At 62.5% G+C, this 16,049-nt stretch overlaps 1 protein-coding gene across 16 annotated transcripts; it reads left to right on the top strand.

Annotated features, from left to right (window-relative positions):
• The first annotated feature begins 3,775 nt into the window (after window positions 1–3,775).
• Window positions 3,776–15,872, top strand: LOC116799007 (transducin-like enhancer protein 1). 16 transcript variants are annotated; one of them, XR_004360974.1, is made up of 20 exons: window positions 4,272–4,377; window positions 4,877–5,025; window positions 5,536–5,767; window positions 6,248–6,292; window positions 9,436–9,498; window positions 9,646–9,720; window positions 10,327–10,522; window positions 10,979–11,001; window positions 11,182–11,286; window positions 11,431–11,475; window positions 11,752–11,904; window positions 12,230–12,359; window positions 12,448–12,632; window positions 12,706–12,782; window positions 13,038–13,287; window positions 13,472–13,719; window positions 13,969–14,112; window positions 14,194–14,344; window positions 14,718–14,794; window positions 15,038–15,868. XR_004360974.1 is itself a non-coding variant. In XM_032711745.1 (20 exons), exons 1-20 carry the CDS (start codon window positions 4,354–4,356, stop codon window positions 15,056–15,058), a joined length of 2,397 nt encoding a protein of 798 aa, XP_032567636.1. In that variant the 5' UTR covers window positions 4,272–4,353; the 3' UTR covers window positions 15,059–15,858. The 16 variants fall into 16 exon arrangements, 14 of the variants coding, with proteins under 14 accessions (XP_032567639.1, XP_032567636.1, XP_032567635.1 ...); XR_004360973.1 differs by having other exon boundaries at window positions 15,012–15,120; XM_032711745.1 differs by having other exon boundaries at window positions 13,965–14,112; window positions 15,038–15,858.
• Window positions 15,873–16,049: the final 177 nt, after the last annotated feature.

Here is a 16,049-nt window from a genome sequence, read left to right as displayed (position 1 = left end):
CTCCAGCCCTTGCTAGCTCTGGTCATGGCTGAATGCCACTGCACCCTGCCACTGCTGTTCCAGATCTGGGCTGGACCCCACTGCCTCGAGTCCCTCAGTCTGAGCAGTGGGAGAGACTGGGCTCCTGCGGGACTGGTACCGCTCCTGGGAGCTGAGGAGGGGGGAAGCAGCATCCAGGGGTGGGGTTAAGCCCATGTGCCTCTCTTTCTCTGTTCAAGGCTTGAGCTTGTACTTGGCTCCATGGGTCAGAGCTAGTGAGAGCTCTGTGCATCCTGCTTGGTGAGTCCCAAGCAGTCCCTCTGGTGTTCAGGGTGAGTTGTGGTCCTGGGCATCGTGACAGTTTGTAACTGGGACGTCCAAACCCCTTTGCAATGGGTGACTCAGGAGTTGGGGATCCAGTCCTGGTTGTGCTGGGGCAGATTCAGCTGAGGGCTGAAGCCAAGCAGCGTTAGCCTGCAAGGTATGGCTGGGACCTGATGAGACAGCCGTCCTGTTCCCCAGCGTCAGCAGCTCCACACACCAAGTGCTCTGCCAAGATGCCTGCTTTCCAAAATAAGCTGCTTCTGGCAGCACTCAGCCAGGCTCTGGCTTCCAGCCCTGCTCCAGAGGGGGCCTGTAGCTGCCTCCCCCAACCTGTGCCTCCTGGCTGCCTCCCACCATGCCACGCAGCATCCTCCCTCCCTTCTCCCTGGCACCTGGCACTCCTGTCGATTCCATGGGCTTCGGCTGCCCTGGCCCCATCCCCAGGTTTCTTCCCGCTCTTTGCTTTTTTCACCGGCTAAGTGGGGCAAGAGACGGGCAAAGGGGCTGAGCTCCTCTGTGTCTGCAGCAGCTTCCAGGAGTGGGCAGCAGCCCTGCCAGGAAGGATGTTACTCATCCCCTAAACATTCCTTTCCCTGGCCGGCGGCCACGGGAGATGCTGCGGCCAGATGCGCCTGTGAGTGAGGGGCCTGAGGTGGCCCCGGCTCAGGGATGCGCTGGGGGACACCGAGGCCGTGGCACCCTCGGGTGGGATGTTGGCAGCCCCTGCCCGAGCGCAGCCCACACCACGTAGGCCTCTCCTCCCCCTCAGCGGGGTGAGTCACGGAGGGGGAGTGGTGCCGGGGCCAGGACCCCCAGAGGTGGCAACTCTGCCCGGCACAGCCCGTGGGGGTTGGGGGGGCCCGCCGAGGTGGGGAGAGCAAGGCCGGTGTCCGGGCTCCCCGAACCGCCCTGGCCCCGGGGGCACCGGCCGGGAGCGGGCGCCATCCCGTCCCACGCCGGGCGGCGGGGGCTCGGCCGGGCCGGCAGAGAGCAGTAGGAGCCCGGCGGAGCCGCCGAGCGGAGCCCTGGAGCCACGGCCGGAGGAGCCACCGGCCCCCGCAGCGCCGCCGCCCAAGCCCCGGTGTCGCCAACGCCGCCCGGCCCGGCCCATCCTGCCAGGACACCGCATGAAGCCAGGTGCTCCCTCCAGCCTCGCTTCTCGTCCTTCTTTTGCTCCTTCTCCTGTTCCTGCTCCTCCTCTTTCTGCTCCTGCTCCTCCTTCTCCTCTTCTGATTCCGCCAGCGCCGCCTCCCCCACTCCCTTTAATCGACGTTTCCGATGAAATATGCCCGGTGCCATGGATTCCTTTGATCTCACTTAGGGAAGAAGGGGGCTAAAGACGAAATTAAGCCACAGCAGGAGGAAAGGCGAAGAGGAAAGCACTCCCGGGGGAGGGTGTTAAATGTCTCCTCTTTCTTATCAGAGCACCAGGCGAGAGCCTATCCTCGCTCGTGCCCGTCCCGGAGCCCTGGTCACCTGAACTTGGCGTTGACCGGGGATGCCCCTCGGCAGGACAGGCGCAGGGGTGGTACCACCGGAGCCCTCCCCGCCGGGGAGCCCCGGCCCCGCTCGAGCCGCGCTGGCACGCGGTAGCTGGCAGCCGAGCCCGGGGAAGCAGCCACGGGGTACGAGCAGCAGTTTGTTTTCTGCTGCTTGCCAGGGTCCATGCAGAGCTATGGCGCTGCCAGGGATGTGCTCTCGGGAAGCACTTGGCTGCTGAGCCCTGGCCCTGCGGGTTAGATAGCTCTTCCCCACTGGCCCTGGCTCCTGCTCAGGGGCAGGCCTGACCCACAGCTGTGGGTGAGTCAGGTGTTTCTGGGTCCTTTTCTTCTGCACTCCTGCCATAGCGTTCCTACCAAACCAGAGCTGCACTGCCAGGCCTCCCATGATGGCAGATCTCTCCCGGTCACAGCAGAGAGTTGCCAGCCTGAGAATTGGCTGCTGGACACGCGATGACCCGCAGGTAGAAGCAGGTTTGGCCCTGTCAAACCCAAGTCTCTCCCCTCCCTGTTCTGCCTTTGCCAGGATGGACAGTGTGGGCAGCTGGTGCTGATGGATGGTGCTGCCAGAGCCCTGGTACCGGGGATAGGATAGAATGACTGCCAGCGAGGATGAGAGACATGGCAGTGGCAGGGCAGGGGGGTCTGCCAGCAGCTTCGTTTCTTTCCTCATCAGTTCTGGAATAGCGCTTGCCTGGCCGTGCTGCCATCGTGCCCTCATGGTGGTGGCCCTGCAGCCAGGGAGGGCAGCCCAGCATCACCTCGAGCAAGGATGAAGCTGTGGTAAGGAGGAAAGGGCTGGCCTGTTCCTGGATTAAGGTTAAAGAGGGGGAGAGGCGGACAGACACCTCACAGCTGCTGCTCCTCAAATGTTTTATTGCCTGCTCAGTGTAAGCCTGGATTGACCTGCAACAGCAGAAAATGTTGAGCAACCATCGATCTCCCTGAAAGGAATAAAGCCACCAGAAAAACCATGAGAAACCCCAAGTGGGTTGTATGGACCCCGGCCTGCTGGCTGGAAACACAGAGAGCTCTGGGAGGACGATGACAGCGCTGGTGGGGGTGAGGGGGCTGGTGTAGGGCTACTGGGAGGGGGCATGGGGATCTCTTTCCCAGTCCAAGTATCTGCCTATCCCAAGGGCGATGGACCCTCGAAGCAGCACCTCACGGGGCTGGGGGTGACGGCAGGAAGCTGGGTGCTGGCAGACTCCTTTGCTGGAGCTGAGGGACAGGACCGGTCCAGGAGCCCTTCCCAGGAGCCCTTCCCAGGCCACTTCCCACTGTCCCACAGGGAATCACAGGGAATTCCCGGTGAGGCGGGACCTGCAGCCGGGGGAGGGCTGGGGGTGGTGTCGGGTTCGTTTATTTTCCTAATTAAAAATAACAAAGAGGAAGGAGGGAGGGAGGGGAGGGGCGGGACGGGACACGACGACTTCTCGTATTCAATGTTTATCAGCAACAGCCCTGAAGCCGAGCGATGCTGCCCGGGGCGGCGGGCGCAGGGGCTCCGGTGCCAACTCCCGGCTCCATGATGCGGGCACAATGGCTGTGGCGAAGGGGGGGTCCCGCCGCGGGGCCGGGAAGGGGCCGGGCCGTGCCCGAGACCCCCCGGCCCCGCACGGGTTAAACGCCTCAGTGGCTGCTCGGCCTCCTCTGATTGACACCTTCCGCGGCGGCTGGCCCGGCTGGCCAATGGAAAGACAGCTCCGCGCGCCCCACGTGGGGGCGGCCGTTCCCGCTGTGCTCCTATTGGCTGACGGCCGAGGCGATTGCCCGCACGGGCCAGGCCCCACGTGGAGCTGGCGCTCGCGCTCGTTCATTGATCGCGCTCCGCAGAGCGGCGGCCGCGCGGGCGGGGCGGGGCGGGGCGGGGCGGGGGCTCGGCCCGGCTCGGCTCGGCTCGGCTGCGCTCGGCTGGACTCGGCTCGGCCCGGCTCGGCTCGGCTGCGCTCGGCTGGACTCGGCTCGGCCCGGCTCGGCTCTGCTGTGCTCGGCTCTACCGGGCTCGGCTCGGTTCGGCCCGGCCCGGCCCGCCCCGCTCCGCTGCAGGGGCGCACGCCTGGGGCCGGGGCCGGGTCTGGGACGCGCAGCGCGGTGAGTCCCGTCTCGTCTCATCCCGTCCCGTCCCGACGGTCCGGTCCAGTCTGGTCTGGAGAGGTTTCCGCCGGCCGCGGTCCAGCCCCGCTTGGGGCTGGGGCGGCGGCGAGGCCGGTGCCGCCCCGCGGCCGTACCTGCGGCGGGCGGCGGCGGGGCCATTGTCTGCGCGGCGCGGGGGGCCAGGGCTGGGCGGGTCCCGCGGCGCCCGGAGGGAGCCCCTGGGCCCCCGGTCCCCGCGGGGATGTGGGCAGCGCGGTGCGGGGGTCTCAGGTCGCGGCGGGGCTGCAGAGGGGCCGGGGCCCCGGGCTCCCCCCGCGCCTCCAGGCAGCGCCGAGCGGTGACCCTCGGTTTCTTCTCCAGGACCTGATCCGGAGCTGGGAGCCGTCTCCAGGCCCCGTCCCGAGCCTGAGGTGGGACGGAGGCCGGAGGATCCCGAGCCTGTCCGGTGCCAAGGATGTTCCCGCAGAACCGGCCCCCGGTGAGCCCGCGCACGGCCTCGTCCCTTCGCAGCAGTGCCACCTCGGCCCTTGCAGGGCCTGTGCCCCCAGACCCAGCTCCCTGCTCGGTGCCGACGGCGTATGATGCTCGGGAGTGGTGCTGTGGCTCTTCCCAAAGCGCTGAGTCCCACTGCTGGGGGTTTGGGCTTTGTGAGAAGCGGGATCTGCCAGGGCGTGATGGTCGACAGTGGTGGGTGGGCAGGAAGCTCAGCTGTGTGGCACTCGGGCGAGGACAGGCCACTGGGTCCACGCCATGCTTGGTGCCACCCGTGGTCGTTAATCTGCTGGCTGAGTGGCCAAGCTGATGCTCAGAAGGCCCTTGGTGCCTGGCTGTAACCAATTTTCTCTCCAGTAACTCCTGCACGTGCTGCTCTCCCAGATGTTCCCATGGCCTCTTCTTTGGGTGCAGGAAACCCCTGGGGGGATGCACCAGTCTCACTGGGGGCAGCAGTGACCCTGAGGGTCCCATCCTCTGCCTAGGCCCATCTCCAGGCACCCTCTGCTGCTTCGGGAGCTGCTGTCGCTGCCAGTGCCATCCCCAGTACCCCCCAGTCCCTCAAACTGACTTACCCAGAGACCTTGGATCGCATCAAGGAGGAATTCCAGTTCCTGCAGAACCAATACCACAGGTGAGAAGCTTCCAGAGTTCACGTGCCAGCAGGGAGGAGCTGGGCACTTCACTGGTGCTGATAAGCAATGGGCTCCCACTGGTGCTGGGCGTCGGGGCAGGCAGCACCATTCCGTGTGGCTGTGGGCGCTGGTCCATCCAGAGGATGGCTGTGCCAACCACCACCTTGGTAGCTTAAAATGACACTCAGGGGGAAACTCAGCCTTTGCCTGCCAAAAGCCCCGGGATGAGGTGCTGACCTCCAGCGCCCGGCTCCTGGACTGAGCCAGAGCCATCACTTAGCAGACCTGGAGTCCCTCTTATCCCTGAGGCTGCTGTCCCGGATCACCTCCCCTTCCTCACACCGTGTGGGGCAGAACAAGGTTTGAAATGCAGCTTGGCTTTGCAGCTCGCTCCATTTGGGAAGCAGATGCTGGGGAGGGGGTTAAGAGTCCATGCAAATTATTCCCTGATGCCCAGATCCCTTTGCTGTCCATCTCATCTTTATCAGCCCCTTCCCACCCTCTTTCAGGTGGTTTTCTTGGCTTGTGCTGAGAGATTGGATTGAAGCTGAGAGCAGGAGGCTGAAGCATGTGGTGCGCTGGGAGGGCTCAATGCTCTGTCCAGCCAGGGAGATCCTGTCAGTGGGGGGACCAGGGGGGTCGTTCCCTCTCCCTTCCTCTCCTCTTTATTTTTACAGCTTGAAGTTAGAATGCGAAAAGCTGGCAACAGAAAAAACAGAAATCCAGCGTCATTATGTCATGGTTAGTGAGCTCCACCTGAGTGGAGGAGGGCGGTGTGGGTCCTCTGAACCATCAAAGGTCACACAGCCCTGGGATGCTTTACTTTCCCCTCACCTTTGGGTCACATGGCCAGGTCCTGAGATCTGATTCCTGTGGCTGTTATTGTCTGGTTTATCCTCAAAACAAGCCGTGGTGTTTGATCAGGACTTGCTGCTGCAGCTTGCAGTGGCAAAGCTGCTCCCGTTTGGGTTGTCCCCGTTCCCACAGGCAGTGAGCAGGAGCCCTGGTAGGACTGTGTCCATCCTGTGGGCTGCAGCCATGTGCCAGAGAGACCTCTGCTCCCAGGAGAGGAGCTGGGGACTGTGTTCTTGCCCTGGTCTGGCCACGCCATGGCCATTTGTGGCCAGGCTGACCTGGAATGCTAGTGCTGGAGAGGACTTTCTAGTTATGAGTAACCCTGGTCTCCAGAGCTGTGCTGATGCTGCCTTCTCTCCCTCACAGTACTATGAGATGTCCTATGGCCTGAACATTGAGATGCACAAACAGGTGAGTCTGGGTGGATCAGGAGTGTTGTCCAGCTCCTTGGTCCTAGCTCCCTGGCCCCACCTTGCTCTCTGGGCCCTTTGGACCATCCCTTCCACAGACAGCATGGGAGGTTGCTCCCCGCTATAGCCCAGGGAAGGCTGTGCTTGTGGGAAATGTGTCCCCTTCTCTGTGCTTTGGGAGCTTTGTGCTGCTCTGTGTCACGGCCTTGGCTGCCTCCTTAGCTCTCTGCACCTGAGCTGCTGTTTGCTCGCTGGGTTCTGGGTGCCCTGGCTGGACTGTGATACTGTTGTTGTGTCGGGCAGAGAACAGCAGTGAAAGACTTGTGCTTGCATGGCCGCTCACACCAGTTGTGAGTGGTCATGTGGGAACTGTCACGGAGGAGACTGGCTTCCTCAGGGTGAAGGGGCTGCAGGGTTATGAGTTCTGGCTTGCCACCTTTGCAACTGCCAGGTGCCCACTGGCCTGGGGGCAGCTCACCTGGGGACAAGGGCTGAGGAGCATCATGAGGTAGAAAGGAGTGTGTTGGGGTGTGGGTGCAGAGTGGGCTCCCTGGGGGCTCAGGGCTGCACATCCTCCTCCACTGCATCCCCATCACTCCTTTCTGCCTTCCCTCCCTCCCTTCCTCTCTTGCACTGAGCTCTGGGTCACCAGCTGCTCTGAGAGAGAAGATTTCGTCTCATCTATTTTTAAAGAGGCTGCGGAGGAGCCTGGCGAGGCGTGCTGCTGCCACAGCCGCCTCCTTGCCCGCCCTGCGCCTGCTGATGCCAACTGTTGCACGGGAGCCCGCTCAGGTGGTCAGTGTAGCGGTGTTCCCCCTGTCCGCGGCTCAGGGCAGGCTGTTGACCACTCTTGCTAGCTCTGTGCCTGCCAGGAGGGTGTTCTTCCTGCTCCTGGGTGCCCTCCCTGTGCCAGCATCCCTGCTGAAGAGGAGGTGTTGAAGCCACCCTGGCAAGGGATGATGCCAAGGGTCCACCCGGCCCAGTCCCCCTCCCCAGAGGGCTGCAAGCTTCTCTCCTCTGGCTGCTGGTTCTCTCCCAGTCCTCGCAGGCTCGTGTTTTCTATCAGCCCCAGGTGCCGCTGGCTGCCAGCCAGCAAGCTGTCGGCACTTTTAACAAGGGCCCGTAAGTCTGCTCTGACAGCCAGCGGCCATTGTGTGAGAAACGGGAACTGCCAGTGCGGGAGCTGTGGGTTATCGCTGCCGGGGGGTGGGATCGTGTCACCATTTGTCCTCCCCTTCCCCCAAATCCAGCACTGCTCACAGGCACAGACAGGTCCTAAACACTCTTGGCTGTCCCGGGATCCCCAGGGGAGCGCTCACCCATGGCCGTGGCTGGAAGCTGGGTAGTGCCATGGTGCCCAGCCCAGTGTCCCCAGGGGCTCCTCAGGCGCCCAGCAGTGCTGGCATCAGCAAAGGCCGAGGCGTGGGATTTTGCTCTGAGTTTGTTTGGAGGGAAATAGGGCTGGGGGCTGGCTGTGGTGGTGCAGCTGTCCAGGCAGCCACAGGCTTGGCAGGAGAGGATCAAGACAGGAATGAGCGTGAGACATTAATTTTTTATTGTTGCTTTGTTTTTGGCGTTGAAGGGGCCTGTAGCTTTTTATAAAACCACCTCCCTGAATCTGCCTGGACTAGGACTTGCTCACCACAAGCCAGAGAGGAGGTGATGGTGCTGGTGGCTGGGGGGGCTGCAAACAGCGTGATCGTTTTTCATGCTGAGAGCGTTAAAGTGCCAGTAAATTGCACATTAACGAGTGCGAGTGAATTGGAGGCAGCTCTCCCCAAGGAGCTGCTGCCCATCAGTGCATTAGGGAAGAGAATCCATCACTGCTGGCCTCGGGAGACAGCTAAATCTTTCCCAGAACTGCCGGCTGCCAAATCTCCTTGCTCCCCCCTCTTCCTTTCTTTTCTTTCTCTTTTTTCCTCCCTCAGAAGGGGAAGCGAGGGCAGGTGCCAGATTATTTGTATTCTATTCTCTGGGTCTGGCAAGAAGGGGTTGGCAGCTGCTCTGGAGGGCGGCACAAGGTGTCCCTGGGTCTGTGTCCCCACACCAGCCGAGCAGTGCTATAGCCCCTCACCCTGGCACTGCGGTGCCTGCACCAGCTGGGCATGGGAGATGTGCCCAATGTTCTGGTGGGGAGATCCAGGGGTCAGCTCCATCCCTGGCTGTTGGGGCCCTTCACCTTTTGGTTTCCTCTAGGGGCTGATAAGAGGGTCTGGATTTGACCCCCTCCTCTCAGCCCCGTGTTGGCCTGGTAGTGTTTTCATCTACCCCACCAGGGTGGGCAGGGAGCTCCTTGGAGCTTGGGGCAGTGTCTTACCTGACTCCCATGCTAGGGAACGGGGGTCCCCAGCTCTGTGCGGGTGTCTCTGCTGGTGCCTGAAGCGGTGTCTGCTCTCTCGGCCATTGCCTGCTTGTACCAGAGGCAGGGGGCCTGTCCCTGCAGCCCCTGGGGCTTCTTCCCAGGGATGTGTCTGTGGGGCCAGGGATGGCTGAATGTCTGTGCTCTCCCCTTGCCCGAGCTGTGCAGTGTGGCACCAGCAGGGGCCCTGGAAGCTGGCAGTGGGATGCCCTGGGAGTATGGCACACCATGGCACAACACCGCTCTCCCTCCCCATGCTGCGCTCGCCCTCTGTGCTCTTGATTGCCAGTGGCACTCAAGTGTTGCAGAAAAACAGCAGCTGTAAGTAGAGCACCTCTCCAGGGCTTCCTGCAGGCCAGGAGAGCGGCAGGTAGCGGTCGTGGCGCCGGCAGGAGGCTGCGTGGGGGGCGGAGGTGAACCTGCTGGGGCCCTGGCTGCAGGGCTGGGGGCTTGCTTGGGGGTGGCCTTCAATGGCATGGGCTTTATGTCCCTGGCAGAGAGGAGGTAGAAGCACTCCTGGGGCTCTCAGGGTGGGGATGGAGGATACTGGTTTTTGGAAGGGGTATTGTTAGGAAGGAGAGTTGTTCTCTAGAAACATCCCTGGGGTGTTTCTGCTCCTTGGTGCTGAGCAGTAGCCCTTGGGGCTGACTGCCAGTACCCTGAGGCTTGGGTGGCACCTGTGCAGCACCCATGGGGAGTGGATTCTCCTGCAGCATTGGGGCCCCTCAGCATGGGGGATACTCTGCCCCTTGCCCTGATGGGCACTACCTCTCTTCCACTTCCAGACAGAGATCGCCAAGCGGCTCAACGTGATCTGTGCTCAGCTCATCCCGTTCCTGTCTCAGGAGGTGGGTAAGCCATTGGGCCCCAGCCAGGTGTGCAGAGGTCCTTTGGGGCCCAGGGAGCCCTGCTCTCTGGGCCAGGCTGGAGAGCTGGCTTTGCCCCATTCGCTGGAGAAATGAGCCTGCCCCAGCTCCTCTCTTCTCTCCCTGCAGCACCAGCAGCAAGTGGTCCAGGCTGTGGAGCGTGCGAAGCAGGTGACTATGACCGACCTGAACGTGGCAATTGGGGTACGTCAACCCTCTGCCCACCCTTCCCGCCACTCCTGGGCCTGGGGTGCTGGGCTCTGCTGGGCACCTCCTGGGTTCCTGCTGTCCCTGGGCTGAAAACTCCTCCTGCCCATGGCACACCAGGCAACTGTGGCCCCTGCCCTGAGTGCCTTCTCCCACCCACAGCTGAGTCAGGGGGAGGAGAAGGGCAAACCAGGCTGGTTTGGGGGGGCTGCCAGCAGTATTCAGGATGGAGGAGATGCAGCTGGGTGTGGAGGTGGTGGCTGGTGCATGTCCCTGTGTCCTGATGCCCTGTGGCCCAGGTGAAAGGGGGATTGCCACCATCCCCCCTCCTTGGTTATTCCCATGAGAATGCAGCAGTACAGTGCTTTGGGTACTGGCAGGGTCCCCCATCTGTCCCAGTAGCTCCTGTCACAGGGTGGGGGGAGTCAGTGGGGCAGACATGGTGGCCCCCACACTGTGGCTGGGGACATCCTGAGTTCATGCCCTGCCCCTCCTCACCCAAGTCCTGTTGCTGACTGACCCAGGGCTGCCTCTTCCCCCCCTGTGCCGAACAGCTGTCTTGGCACAGCCCTTCGATTTCTCTCTCATCTTGCTCCTCTCCAGCACCAGCTCCAGACGCAGCACCTCTCGCACCACACTCCCCCCATCCCGCTGACCCCCCACCCCTCTGGGTTGCAGCCCACTGGCCTTGCTGGCATCAGCAGTGCCTCAGGGCTGCTGGCGCTCTCAGGGGCACTGGGGGCCCAGGCCCAGCTCCTCACCAAGGATGACCGAGGAGTCCCTGACACGGAGCCCAGGGGTAAGTGTGGGGGGAGCCAGGGCTGGGTGCGGTCGGATCTGAGTGAACCTGGGAACAGGTGGTGCAGGGCCCTGGAGCTGCTTCTGCTCCCCAGGATCTTCCTGCTTAGGCACTTCCCCAGGGTGGGGGCCAGGGATGGATGGGGGGGCCACTTGTCCATGCCTCAGGTGTGCTGACTGGGTGGGAGGGGCAGGGGGCTTGGCAGCCATGAGGGGTTTGCATGGGGAACATCCCCCACTGAGCGGCACCTCCTGGAAGGATGGTGAGGTGGGCTGGTGGAGGGTCATCCCTGGTGGGGGCCCAGGACCACCCTGCTGCTGTCATGCTGGCCCAGCCCTGCTGTGAGCACCCCAGCACCCATGGGAGAAGCGGGTGACTTTCCTGGGGGGCTCTTGGTGGTGGCACAGCATGTCCCCCCTTCCCTCCTCCTCCTGCTGCGCCTCTGCATTGCCACAGCGACAGACCGAGACTCCGGCCCCGTAAGTGCTTTTTCCTTCTCTTGCATCATTCTGTGGCGGCACAGGCTCCAGTCAGGGCATGGGGGCTGCGCTGGGGCCCTCCGTGCTCCAGGAGTCAGCCGCAGCCCCATGTTGGTGCTGCCTGTCCCAGGAGCCGGGCACAGCATCCCTGGCCGCTAACACTGCATCCCCCCGCCCCAGAGCTCCCTGGCACTGCCAAATGGGGAGCGGGCGCGAGCCATCGCTGAGTATTTGAGCAGCAGCAAGAAGAGGAAGGTGGAGGAGAAGGACTTCGTTACAGACTATGTGAGCCTGGGGCTGTGGGGGACAGGGTGACCCCATCCCTTCTTGTGGGGAAAAGAATGGAACTGCCTGTGCCTCCGGTGCATCCCCAGGCAGGAGCGAGGGTGGCTGCAGCCCCTTTGTCTTTAAGTGTCCTCTGTGTTTCAGGGCAGCGACGCAGACAAAAGTGAGGACAACCTGGTGGTGGATGAGGTCAGTGCATCAGCTGGGAGGGGGCTGGGGTCAGTGTGTGCTGTCTGTCCCCAGGTTGGGGGCTAACAGGCTGCTAGAGGCAGAGGTGGGCATCACAGGGAGGTGCCAGTGGTACCCCTGAGTCATACTCCCTGGCCCTCACCAACGGCAGCAATGAGCCCCAAGATTCAGGCTCCCAGCCTGGCCCTTCCTTAAGCCACCAGCTCACCATGACCTGGGACATCCCTGCACTCCTGCCTGTTCTGCTGCCTGCTGATTTCCCTCTCCCACCCCCAGGACCCCTCTTCACCGCACAGCGTCCACTCCTACTCGTCCCGGGAAAACGGGGTGGAGAAGGTCCCACTGGGGAGGAAGGAGACCATGCCACTCAGCCCAACCTCCATGGCCTCCTCCAGCAGCTCCCCATCTCGGAGCAAGGATGCACCCACAGTACGTGCACTGCCTGGGGCAGCTGGGGCACTTCAGTCAGGGCCTATGCTTGTGTCCCTGCTGCCCAGGTTCAGCTGACAGAGTGGCCAGACATGGGTCTACCTGTCTCCAAACCCATGGAGCAAAGGCAGTGCTGGAGGGACAGGACGGGGCTTCTGCTCTGTTAGATCCCAGCTCACGTCCTATCCCACAGAGCCTGCAGTGCTGGCTGGGCTGGGCTGTCATTGAGGGGGAGGAACAGGGACCAGCTTGCTGGAGAGCACCCGAGACGACCCCCTGGCAGGGTAGTGGTGCAGCTGTCAGATCTCTGTGCTGTTCCCGGCAGGTGGAGAAGGCAGGGACGCCCAGCCTGAAGTCCAGCACCCCCACTTCCCAGGGCGACACCACAGCCCCAGGCTCCGGCGGGGCCCAGCAGTTTCGCCCTGCTGCTGCCAAGGCCCCCATAGACCCCCTGGGTGAGCTTGGCCCCACTGGGGCCCGGGCGGGTGTCTCCAAGCACTGGCTCCCAAGCCCTGTCCCTTCACACTGCCTCTCCCCCATCAGCCCTGGGCCTGAGGAATCCACTGGGAGTGCAGAGTCCCTACTCAGCTGCCTTTGGCTTGGCCCACCCTGCAGTCAATGGGGACGTGGCCGGGACTGGCGCCTATGCCAGCCTCCACCTCATGTCCCCGCAGCTCAACGGGGCTGCAGCCGCCATGGGAGCCAGCAGCTACGGACGCTCCCCCCTGGTGCGTGACCTGCTCCCCGTGGGGCCGTGGGGGCCACGGAGTGTGAGCTACTCTCACCTGCTGTCCCCTCCAGGTGGGCTACGACCCACACCCCCACATGCGCATCCCCGGGCTGGTGGCCGGCATACAAGTGGGGACCTCGGGGAAGCCGTAAGTAGGGCTGGGCTGGGCTGCGGGCTGTGCTGGGGCAGGGGATGTGGTAACCTGTGGGGCTGAACCTGGGTGATGCAGACAAGCCAGGACCAGCAGGGGTGGGGAGCACAACTGGCATCACTGGGCATGCTCTGCTCATGGCTCCAACTCCCAAAACGTGCTCCCTTTGTCAGACCTGCTGGGACCCACGTGGCACCGGCCACTGACCTTGCAGGATTCTCCTCTGGCTCTCACTGCTCTGCTCTGTTCCAGTGCCTACTCCTTCCACGTCAGTGCCGACGGGCAGATGCAGCCGGTGCCTTTTCCACCTGACGCACTCATCGGCTCTGGCATCCCCCGCCACGCACGGCAGCTCCACACCCTGACCCACGGCGAGGTGGTCTGCGCCGTCACCATCAGCAACTCCACACGACACGTCTACACGGGGGGCAAGGGCTGCGTGAAGGTGTGGGACGTGGGGCAGCCGGGCACCAAGACAGCCGTGGCTCAGCTGGACTGCCTGGTAAGGAGGAGGAGGAGAAAGGCCTTTGGCGGGGGGCTGGGAAGGGGAATGTGCCCCTGTTGCAGTGGAAGGGACAGAGGGTCCTTTCACATCTGGGATGAGAAAAGGAGATCTGTCTCCTACACCCCCCAAGCACTCATCAGCTCCTTCTTCACTTGCCCCATTCCCTGTAACCCCAATTCAGAACCGTGACAACTACATCCGCTCCTGCAAACTGCTCCCGGACGGCCGGAGCCTGATTGTGGGGGGGGAGGCCAGCACCCTCTCCATCTGGGACCTGGCGGCCCCCACACCCCGCATCAAGGCTGAGCTCACCTCCTCTGCCCCCGCCTGCTACGCCCTGGCCATCAGCCCTGATGCCAAAGTCTGCTTCTCTTGCTGCAGCGATGGCAACATTGTGGTGTGGGACCTGCAGAACCAGACCCTGGTCAGGTGAGTCAGTCAGGGGGGAGCATGGGCAGAGCTGCTGGGGGCTCCTCAGGCCAGGGACCACCTGGTCCCCTGCAGCATGTCCCCACCTCTCCCTGTGTCTAACCCTGGCAATGGGACAGTGCCTGTCCTTGCAGCAGGGATCTCCTGCTCTCACTGCTGAGTGCTGCCCTGGCCACATTCTGTGCTGCAGGCACTGGCCAGCCTGACAGCCATGCTCTTGCCTTCTCCATCCCCCTCTTTCCCAGGCAGTTTCAAGGCCACACGGATGGTGCCAGCTGCATCGACATCTCCAATGATGGCACCAAGCTGTGGACAGGGGGGCTGGACAACACTGTGCGCTGCTGGGACCTGCGGGAGGGGCGGCAGCTGCAGCAGCACGACTTCAGCTCCCAGGTGGGGCTGGGGCCATCTGGGAGCACCACAGGGTCAGGTGGGACCTGCTGTGTCAATGTCTGACCCTGTCTCTCCCCTCAGATCTTCTCCCTGGGCTACTGCCCAACAGGAGAGTGGCTGGCAGTGGGGATGGAGAGCAGCAACGTGGAGATCCTGCATGTCACCAAACCTGACAAGTACCAGTTGCACCTCCACGAGAGCTGTGTTCTCTCCCTCAAATTCGCCTCCTGCGGTAGGCACGCCTCTCCTGGCCTTCCTTCTCTGGAGCCTCATGGATGCCACCTCTACTTCTGGCCTTGTGTCACAGGGCTTGTTGCACTGGGGGCAGTGGTTCCAGTACTCAGCCTTGTCCCCAGTGGATGACAGTCATATCCGTCAGAGAATGGGCATCTGTCCTTCCTGGAGCAGCGCTGGCAGCTGCACGCTCAGCTCTGTTATCTCAGGACTCCCCTGTGTGTTCCTGAAAACAGCCCCTTGGCTCTTGGGTAGCAGAGACTTGGCTGCCATGTCCACACCCTGTGTTCCACAGCCTGGGCAGGATGTGCTGCTGGAATCCAGTTGCTGGGCCTGGTTTGGTGACACAAGGCTCCTTTGTCCCTCCACAGGGAAGTGGTTCGTGAGCACGGGGAAGGACAACCTGCTGAACGCCTGGCGGACGCCCTACGGAGCCAGCATCTTCCAGGTGTGGGGCGTGCAGGGCCAGTGGGGTTGGGGGTTCCTCTGGGTGTGACTGCCAAGAGCTGCCCAGTACAACCTGGCTGTAAATATGTGTTAGCAATAACGAGCCCCATAAACAAACTCGTCCCTGCAGCCTCCCCGGGTGCAACTCAGGGTCAGAGTCCCAAGGAGTGGGGACTTGCTCTGGGCCTGCTTCTTGTGCTTACCCCTGTTCTCTCCAGTCGAAGGAAACCTCCTCTGTCCTCAGCTGCGACGTCTCCACGGATGACCAGTTCATTGTGACTGGCTCAGGGGACAAGAAAGCTACGGTTTATGAGATCATTTACTGAGCACAAGAGGTGCCAACTGCGGGACAGGTGGACGTCCGTGTGGATGGATAGGTGGACTCCACCTGCCCTACTGCTGACTTCCCAAAGAACATGCAGCCTGTGGCCACAGCATCGCAGCTGGAGGAGAGCAGAGAGGGGTGAAGGTGGCCCTGGGACCGTGGCCAGGCGTCGTGGGCTGCTCGGGGTGGATTTCCTGGGGACTTTCTCCTTGCTTTGTTCTTTGTCAGCTCCTTTCTAAATCTAGACTATGGGACTTGGAGGAGGGGGGGCCATCTGGCATTGTTAGGGCTTTTGTTGGGTTGGTTTTTTAATTTTGTTTGGTTTTAACAGTTTGTTGGGGGGGGTATTTTGTTGGGGGTCTGGGTCTGCTGAGGCGGATGGGCTCTGGCCTCATTTCCCTCTGTGCCTGCCAGGGTATATTTAATAATAAAAACAAACCAAAAAAAGGCAGCTGTGCCTTGTCCTGGGCAGTGCTGCACGGTGGTGGGATGGAGCTAGGTGAGGATGGGTGAGACCAGGGCAGCAGCCTCATCCCCTTTGGCAACCACAATTTGCTGCTCCTTTCCTGTGCCAGGGCAGGTCTGTGGCAGCTCTGCTATTGGCAGGGCCCAGCCCTGATCCTGAGTGGGGTGGGGAGACCCAAGTGCAGCTGGCAGTGCAGGCACAGACCTGAGCGTGGCGGTGGCTCCGGCTGTTGGAGCAGCCTCCGTGGGGTGTGGGGGAGATGCCAGTGGTGGAGGAAGTGGTTTCTGAAGGAAATGAGATGTGAGCAATCAGTGCTGCCTTATCAGTCTGGCCTCCTGCCAGCACTGCCGTGGGGAAGCAGGGCTGTTCCCGAGAGCCTTGGGCACTGGCAGTGGCCATGGCCAGGGCTGCCAGGGAAGCTCTGTGCCGCCAGCTGCGATGTGGCAGCTGCTTTGGTCTCCTGCC

Source organism: Chiroxiphia lanceolata, chromosome 27, assembly GCF_009829145.1.
Source record: "Chiroxiphia lanceolata isolate bChiLan1 chromosome 27, bChiLan1.pri, whole genome shotgun sequence".
Lineage (NCBI taxonomy): Eukaryota > Metazoa > Chordata > Aves > Passeriformes > Pipridae > Chiroxiphia > Chiroxiphia lanceolata.
The sequence above is the reverse complement of the archived record's forward strand: the minus strand, read 5'-3'. Positions and strand labels throughout refer to the sequence as shown.

Bases quoted from the DNA above. Each gene is read 5' to 3' on its own strand.
- LOC116799007 (XM_032711735.1), top strand. From the start codon at position 4,354: ATGTTCCCGCAGAACCGGCCCCCG. The intron at 5,768-6,247 runs GTTAGTGAGCTC...TCTCCCTCACAG, and splicing joins TCCAGCGTCATTATGTCATG to TACTATGAGATGTCCTATGG. The intron at 12,360-12,447 runs GTGAGCTTGGCC...CTCCCCCATCAG, and splicing joins GGCCCCCATAGACCCCCTGG to CCCTGGGCCTGAGGAATCCA.